Below are 8,932 nucleotides of genomic sequence, written 5' to 3'. Positions count from 1 at the left end.
GTTTCGCCATGTTGGCCAGGCTGGTCTCGAACTCCTGACCTCAGGTTATCCGCACACCTCAGCCTACCAAAGTTCTGGAACTACAGGCATGAGCCACACCACACCTGGCCTACTTAATATAATTTCAAAGTTTCAAGTTTTCACAAAGATTTTGGAAACTTATCAAGCAGACATCTTGCAACATTTAAAAATCTGCTTGTCACCTCAGGTTACTTACCTTGTTAACAAATTTTGTAACGGAGATAACATGAGTTTAACTAGTAAAGCTAAGTAGAATATGAATATCCATTAAGAATGTCCATTTTTGCTAAATCACCAATTTTTTTTTTTTTTTTTTTTTTGAGACAGGATCTCCCTCTGTTGCCCAGCCTTGACCACAGTAGGTGGAATTACAGCTCACTGCAGTCTCGACCTCCCGGGCTCAAGCCATCCTCCCAACTCAGTCTCCCGAGTGCTAGAACTACAGGCTTGCCTAGCTAATTTTTGTATTTTTTGTATAGACAAAGTTTCCCTATGTTGCCCAGGCTTGCCTTGAACTCCTGGGCTCAAGCGATCCGCCCACCTCAGCCTCCCAAAGTGCTGGGATTACAGGTTTGAGCCACCATGCCTAGCTTAATATTCTTATTAAATATTATTCAAGTCACATAAACTTGAAAAGCATTTTAATTAGTTGCTTTCTTTTCTGAGAAAATGATTTATGTGAACACTTATTTTTCTCTAGGTCAATTAAGTATTAAGAGCTCTTTTAATATTTTCTTTTAGTAGGGAAAAAGATAATTATAAATTATTTCTGGCTAGCTGTGGTGGTTCACACCTGTAATCCTAGCACTTTGGGAGGCTGAAGTGGGCAGATCACCTGAGGTCAGGAGTTTGAGACCAGCCTGTTCAACATGGTAAAACCCTGTCTTCAGTAAAAATACAAAAATTAGCCGGGTGTGATGGTGCATGCCTGTAATCCCAGCTACACGGAAGGCTGAGGCAGGAGAATTGCTGGAACCTGGGAGGCAGAAGGCTGCAGTGAGCTGAGATCTCACCACTGCACTCCAGCACTGGGCAACAGAGAGAGATTCCATCTCAAAAAGAAAAACAAACAAACAACATAGAGAAACCCTGTCTCTACTAGGAATAAAAAAATTATCTGGGTATGGTGGCACATGTCTGTAATCCCAGCTACTCAGGAGGCTGAGGCACAAGAATTGCTTGAGCCTGGGAGGTGGAGGTTACAGTGAGCCAAGATTTGTGCCACTGCATTCAGCCTGGGTGACAGAATGGGAGTCTGTCTAATATATATATATATTATTTCTAATAATACCATCTGGAGATAGAGCAGTATTACATTTAAATAACATAGACATACATAGGCCAGGTGCAGTGGCTCACACCTGTAATCCCAGAAATCTGGGAGGCTGAGGCAGGTGGATCATTTGAGGTCAGGAATTTGAGACCAGCCTGGCCAACATAGAAACCCTGTTTCTACTAAAAATACAAAAATTAGCCGGGCGTGGTAGTGGCACATGCCTGTAATCCCAGCTACTTGGGAGGCTGAAGCAGGAAAATCGCTTGAACCCAGGAGGCAGGCGGGGGTTGCAGTGAGCTGAGATCGTGCCGCTGCACTCCAGCCTGGGCGACAGAGAGAGACTCAGTCTCAAAAAAATAAATTAATTAATTACAAAATGAATGACACAGACATATATAAAGACACAAATAGAGATTCATGGCTTCTGTTCTGAAATTTGAGCCACGCGTCAGTCACAATAATATAAAACTCCCTAGCTGGATCCAAATTGTGTTCTTGACAGTTAAAGTTACCTGGTCAGATGGCTAAAGGCTTTCATTAATATTTTTGGGAAAGACATTCAGGATTCTTTCATTTGCCACTTTTCTGAAAAGTTCTTTTTTTTTTTATTCTGATGAGTCATTCTTTGAAGTTTGCATTTTAAAGATTTAAACATTTCTAAGGCAGAAACGCTGCTATGTTTTCACCAAAAAGGAGTCTTGGAGCATATTTACTTAGTTCTGGGAGTCAATCTTATTGAGACTGTGGACTAAGTTTTAGGTGAGTGACAGGGGAGAAATCCATTTTTTTCCAATTAGTCTCAGGCGGTTGCTTTTATAATAGCCAAGTTGTGTGCAAGACCAAGATTTGCATTTAGTTGTTGCAGATACTCCTGGCTCATTTGAAGATCTTTTAAAGGAAGATGGTGTTCAGAATATTCAAATATTCAGATGCAAAAAGACAAGAGATCAAACAGCTTTGCGGATTTAAAATACTTTTTTTTTTCGTTTTTTGAGACGGAGTCGCTCTGTCGCCCAGGCTGGAGTGCAGTGGCACAGTCTCAGCTCACTGCAGCCTCTGCCTCCCGGGTTCAAGCAATTCTCATGCCTCAGCCTCCTGAGTAGCTGGGATTACAGACGCCCACCACCACGCCCAGCTAATTTTTGTATTTTTTTTTAGTAGAGATGAGGTTTTGCCATGTTGGTCAGGCTGGTCTTGAATGCCTGACCTCAGGTGATCCGCCTGCCTCAGCTTTCCAAAGTGCTGGGATTACAGGCCTGAGCCACCAAGCCAACCTCAAAATAATTTTTATAAGTGTGCTGTAAAGATTTCTTTAGAGAGGCTTTTTTTTTTTTAAGTCATTCTGTCTTTGGGAAGCTTCTCTGTACCATCGAAAAATGCATCTCATTGTTTCTTAAATACTCAGGATCGTCTTTTTTTAATGTAACCATAGATGAATAATTTCATCTAGAGTCAAACTTCCCTATTGTGGCCGCTGTAATTGTAAGTTACCTTCCTGAGGCGCATCCATTTCACTAGAATGGCACAGGTTCTGAATCTTCAGCTTCTAAACATAAAATTAGCTGGCGCTCCAGACAGAGGAGTTTCAGACTCCCCAGATTCTGATGAACCCACAATGCCCTGTCCTTCTAAATGTGTGCTTACTTGAGGCCTCCAACTGGACCCTGTTCATTTCCTGTCAAACACCCACTTCAACCTCCAGATCCCAATCTGGATTCCAGTCTGGAAGTCAGTATACTGGACTGGACCTAGTCCAGCTCCTGTCAAACACCCAGTTTCACCCTAGTGAAAAGAGCAAGGGCCCCAACATAGCAGGGAAAAATTGGAGGTAATAATAACTCCTATTTATGGCTTACTGTGCGCCCAGTCCTGTGTGCGCCAAGGGCTTCCAATATACCCTGTGAAATAAAACTATTGTCAATCCCATTTTATAGATGAGGAAAGAGAGGAAGGCAGATGACTTACAAAGGTTACATAGGGCCAGGCGTAGCTGGGATTTGAAGCTCAGTCATTAAAATAGACTCGGAGGTGTGGGTTGTTTGAAAGCTTCGTGCAAAAGCCAGGACGTGGCCCCAGAAAGAGGCACCAGGGTTGCATTAACAGAGGCAGGGGGCTGCTCCTGTCTTCCTGTGTGACCTCACACTAGCCCTGTGAGAGTGACAGGCCTGGTCTACCGCTCCAGGTGACGGCTGGAGAAACAACGGTCCAGAGAAGTCAGTGATTTGCCCGAGATCACAGAATCAAAAGCAAAGCTGAGGTCCGTGAGCCAGGTCAGTAACCATACCCTCCCACCCCACACCCACCCTACCCTAACACCCCGTGTTAGGGCCTAGTGCTAGGTACAGCGGACGCTGGAGGGAGCAGGAGGAGAGGGAGTGAAGAAGGGAGAACGCTTAGTTTCAGGGCAGACGCCAGACCTCTGGTCTCTGGGTGGGATTCCTACAGTGCTGAGCCCTTCAAGCCAGGGAAAAGCCATCCCAACCCTGACCTTGACCCCTTAGGCCTCCATAATGCTTGCTTTAGGTGGCAGCACCCTCGCGTGGCTACAGTGGGTAACTACATAAAGTCACAGGTTTCCTCCCTCAAAAGGATGCCTCACTCCCTGGGGCCTCGCCCTTCTGCAATCCCTCTGAGCCTCAAAAAGAGAAGATGGCCATTCATGGGGCTGTCGGCGGGTGAGGGCAGGATGGCATGGACAGAGCACTGGACTGGGAGTCAGGAACCCTCAGATAAAATCCTCACTTGGTTACTGACTGCGGGGCTTAGTTCTCAAACTCCTCATCTGTATAAAGGGCTGAAACATCTCCCCTCCCTGACTCCCTAAAGCTTTCCACAAAGACCAAGGGTATCTCAAATACAAAGTACTCTGTAAACTGTGAAGCACCGTGAGAGGGTAAGAGTTATTACATAAACTGAGGAACACACTTTGGAGGGACTCTGGAAGAGAGACCAAGAATGCTGGTACCCAGTGCATGACAGCCCAGGTCATAGAATCCTTGGGATGGACTTGGTAGCAGAGTAATGGTGGTCAGAAGAGGGGGTGGCTCAGAGCCCAGCCCGCTCCATGAAACTCAGTCCTGCAGATGGATGGGTCTGCCCCTCGCATGACGAACTAAGGGGAAAGCCACAAGCTTTATTAAATCAGAGTTGGTCTATGAAAAGACTTCCATCAGATCCTAGGACCCGTTTCCACATCTACGAAATAGGGATAGCCACATTCTCTGCAGGGCTGTCGGTTCCCAGAACCGTTGTTGAGAGCATGAGAAAACCATCTCATGGGTGACTTGGTGCAGAGTCGGTTCACAACAATTTACATTATTATGTAAACTAATGAACAAAGTTTTGTTCATCAAAAACTGTGCAGGAAAACTGGCATCACTTATTACACCAGAGTGCTAGACACTGAATTTAATGCCGTAACTTCCCATAACATGACGAGAGGCACTTTACATAGATCTGTTACCTCTGGTCCACTTCCAGCAACGAATTTGATCAAAGACGAGGTGAACTAACTTGCCAAAGTGCACAGAGTGGCAAGACCCACACGTGAGCCCAGGTCAATGTGACTGGAGTCATGGTGCATGGACTGCAGTTCCAAATGCCTGCAGTGTGCCACCTCTGCAAGCCCCATGATGGCTACTGTAGCGTGGCAATGCTGGGAAACGGCCCCAGTGACAGCTGCTGAGGCAAAATCACATGCTGGACTGGAAACCTGCATTCCCTCAGCTTCCTTTTCTCCTCCCTCTATTCCCAGGGCCTGTTAGTGACTAGCCCTTACCCTTGAGGGGCCTACGTGAAGTTCCTAAGTTCCTTCAACCACCCTGAGGCTCCACTTCCAGACACCAGCTGGTGTGGGCTTCCACCTGGCCTCTCTGGCTGGACCCAGCCTGTAACTGCCAACACTTACCAAACCTGCCCCTGGAGCAAAGTTGGTGAAGGGCAGATGGCATCCTCAGGCCTGGGCCACAGGCACAATGGTAAACTCAAGCCTCCTGTGTTACAAGCTAAAAGAGGCTCCCAGTCTGAAGAGATGAGTATGCTCGGACATTGGACCACTTGGTGAGCCTCAGTAGTAGGAACAGGTTGGCAGGGTGCAACTGGAGCAGCCCAAACACAGAAAACAGGGAGAAGCCCCGACAGACAGTGCTGCAACCCAGACACCTCATCTGAGAGGCCCAAGGCCTCTGACTCTGACATGCAGAGTTGGAAATCTGGATTTTTATGTGCAGTATCTTGATTCTGAATGCACTGGGCAGGCTGAACCAAACATCTTTAGTTTAAATTGGGTTCAAAGAGCCATCGGTTTGATACCTCTCCCCCAACCCTCACAAAACAACAACAAAACAACCAGAAAGAAGCATTAGCAGGAAAGGGCTGTCCTGGGGAACCACACTGGGGGTGGGGCGGGGGAAGAGGTTAAAATAAAGCACAAACCCAGATTCCAAAGTTCTGTATTTTTCAAAATAAAGATCACACATTGTTTAGAGACAATCTACACAAGAGTTACAAAAAATAGTTGCCCAGGCATAAGCATACACAGGTTTGTTAATTATACACATATGGTTACAAGTGTGCTTGCAAAAAAGTTCATTGGAAATATACACAAGGCTCTGGAAATGTACACCGTGTAGTGTTACAATTCTATATTCAAACAAGGAAAATTGACAGTATGTTACATTCACTTACAAGTAGACAAAATGCAAAATACAGTTCTTCTTCTGTACAAAAGGGAAGGGCAATTCACACTTTACAAGGTGAGAGGGGCTCTGATTGTAAGGAAAGCTCGGGCAGGGCTAGACTTTTGCACGTCCTTTTGACTGTCACAAAATCAAAACATTACTTTTTTAGGATTAAAAAAACACTAGTGAGAACTCAATCTTGAATAACATTTAGAAAGAATCTCGCTATACTTGAGACTAGATGACAAATAAAACCAAGCTATTTTTTTCTTTTTAAACATTAACTAGGCTGTATAAAGAACATTTATTCCTTCAAAAGAAAAAAATTTACTTCTGGTTGAAATTACAATTTACAATATACAACACTATATGCTACGACCATAAAAGGTGAGAATATACACTGAATGCACAGGGCTGGCTAATTCTCTTTTCTTACCAAAAAACGTGTTTATGTTGATTCAAACTTCTCCACATTTACATTACAGGTATACAAATGTACAATTGTACAATCAAAATTATGTTCGACTACTAGGGTACATTATAGATACAGATTAGACATCAAAACAAGAAAATACTACAAATTTGTATATATGCAAAGTCTACACCAAGTATACACTATATATTTATAGAAGCAAGACCAAAAGCAGAGTTGGATTTTTTTTTTCTCATGCTAAATAATCAGATTTTGCCTTTCAATGTTAATAGAAAAAAATCCATTAGGCAGTAAACAATCACACCCGCCCAGCCTCAAAAGACGGTTCTGGGTGCTCGCATCTCCTCCTCACGAACAGCCTTCTTCAGCATCATATAGTCTCCAAAAAAGGCATTTTTAAGAATTTCATAAAGTTAATGTCACAAACTGAAGCTTTAGCAACTCTGAAAGCTTTTTCATTATATATATATATATATGTATATATATTTTTTATAAACAGTGTTAAATGCCAGTTTGGGGTCATTTAACTACAATTCAAACTTCTCAGGTTTTTTTGTTTTTGTTTGTTTTTTACTAAAATGAGGAGGTGGGGAAGAGCTATTTGCAAAACTTGCCGGCCAGGCAAATGAGCTAAAAACCTTTTCTTTTCTTTTTTTTTTATAAAGCTTTTTTTTTTTTTGTTAAACCAACCACCCTGAAAGTTTCCACATGTGAAATATAGATACAACAGTGAACAAAATATGTGGCCTCCCATGTACATTGGTTACCTATGTACAAGTATCCTATACACCAGTAAAACAGCAGGGCAATTAGTCAATTAAAAAAAATAGTACATGTTATGTGTAATAAAATTAAATTTACAAAGGCTTTTCCACTTGTGGATTTGATTCCTTTTTTGGAGGAGGGAGTAATCCTGGAGCAACCACTTGCCCGTCTCAGACTCTACACTAGAACATTTCTGGTTGCTGGTTGGATTTGCCAGTGGGCCAGTGAGGTCAGCGGGAATGAGGGAACAGCGGGTGACACTGCCTCAGATGATACCATTAGGGGGGCCACAGATGGGCCCTAAGTCAACGCCGTTCTTCATGTAGTACTTCTCCAGCTTGGCCAGAATGTGCTTGCCATAGGTGTACTTACGAAGAGTTGCGATGTGGGGCCGGATCTGGGGAGGAAAAATAGTCTGTTACACGGCCTGAGAAGAGACTTGGGGGCAGGCTTCCTGGACTTGCATTTGCATGTCACGCATCACACACACACACACACACATATGCACACCCCACAGCAATACCTTTCACTGGTTCAGCCCAGTCCCCTGACTTCTAGCACTTTGGCAACCCATCAAATGAGGAGAGGAGCTCCTCTCCTGAGTTGTACTACAGGGCCTGAGGGCCCTGGAGGCTGGGTGGCCATGGGCCACTCCCAAGACGGCACATAGAGAAAGTGCATCCTAGCTGGGAAAACACACTACCCACCACCCACCCCAGCTACACAGTGCTTCCCTGCAAGAATGTGCACAGGTCCCTCTGGCCCCATGCATGGCATCCAGGCTCTCCTGAGCAGTGGGGGTTATTTCTGGGCACCACGAATCCTGAGCTCATCACTTGACCCCATCTCTCCAGGTCACAGTGGATCACAGAAAGCTAATCAATGACAAGAAGAGTAATGATGAACATCATGAGCTGGTGTGATTATCCCCATCTTACTGATGGAAAACATGAAGGCAGAGTGGTTAAGTTACTCAGCCAAGGTTGAATGGCTAACAAAGGACAGCACAGATAGCTGAACCCAAACTGTGTGGCTCCTCCACAAATTAGGTTTCTCCCCACTGTGCTCTCAAGGCATGCCCTCCACACCAGCCTCATCCCTCACGCTCTCCAACTTATGCTCTGGGTCACTTCTTCAAGCATTCCTTTCTGTTCTTCCCTCCCTGGGCTGATCCATTTCAAGAAGTCCTGCATTCCAGAAAACTTGAGAGGTGCTTCTCCTCTGGAAGCCCCTTTTCTGTGAGCTCAGGGTGCATTCTACATACCTCAGCTGTGTCTGCAATCTTTTGCTTAATTATCAATGTTTCCATATAAACAGTAAAGGACCAGTTTATTCATCAGATTCCCCAGAAAATAATCCAAACCTGCACCTGCATACATAAACACACTGGATAAATGTACTGCAGTAGACAGAGGCTCTCCAGGTTGAGAGCTCCAGGAGGGCAATTTTTGTCATTTAGCTGTGTCCTCAAAGCAAGCAAGGGTCAATCCGGTCTAGAAATCACTTTCGCATGCTTCCCAGGACACAGAGCTGTATTGGGTGTCACATTCCCACTTAAGAGCCTACAAGGGGCTGCGTGCGGTGGCTCACGCCCGTAATCCCAGCACTTTGGGAGGCCGAGACGGGCGGATCACGAGGTCAGGAGATCGAGACCATCCTGGCTAACACGGTGAAACCCCGTCTCTACTAAAAATACAAAAAATTAGCCGGGCGTTGTGGCAGGCGCCTGTAGTCCCAGCTACTTGAGAGGCTGAGGCA

General features: G+C 44.8%; 1 protein-coding gene across 7 annotated transcripts in view; it reads right to left on the bottom strand.

The window, feature by feature from the left end:
• Window positions 1-5,731: 5,731 nt before the first annotated feature.
• PUM1 (pumilio RNA-binding family member 1) overlaps window positions 5,732-8,932 on the bottom strand; it is a 145,465-nt gene continuing 142,264 nt past the window's right edge. For all 7 annotated transcript variants that reach the window (XM_011955484.1, XM_011955485.1, XM_011955488.1 and 4 more), the window contains one exon: window positions 5,732-7,571. In XM_011955484.1, the coding sequence (XP_011810874.1) occupies window positions 7,440-7,571 (132 nt within the window). In that variant the 3' untranslated portion in view covers window positions 5,732-7,439. The remainder of the gene's footprint in view (window positions 7,572-8,932) is intronic.

The sequence above is a fragment of the Colobus angolensis genome, unplaced genomic scaffold (assembly GCF_000951035.1).
Source record: "Colobus angolensis palliatus isolate OR3802 unplaced genomic scaffold, Cang.pa_1.0 Scaffold4, whole genome shotgun sequence".
Classification (NCBI taxonomy): Eukaryota; Metazoa; Chordata; class Mammalia; order Primates; family Cercopithecidae; genus Colobus; species Colobus angolensis.
The sequence above is the reverse complement of the archived record's forward strand: the minus strand, read 5'-3'. Positions and strand labels throughout refer to the sequence as shown.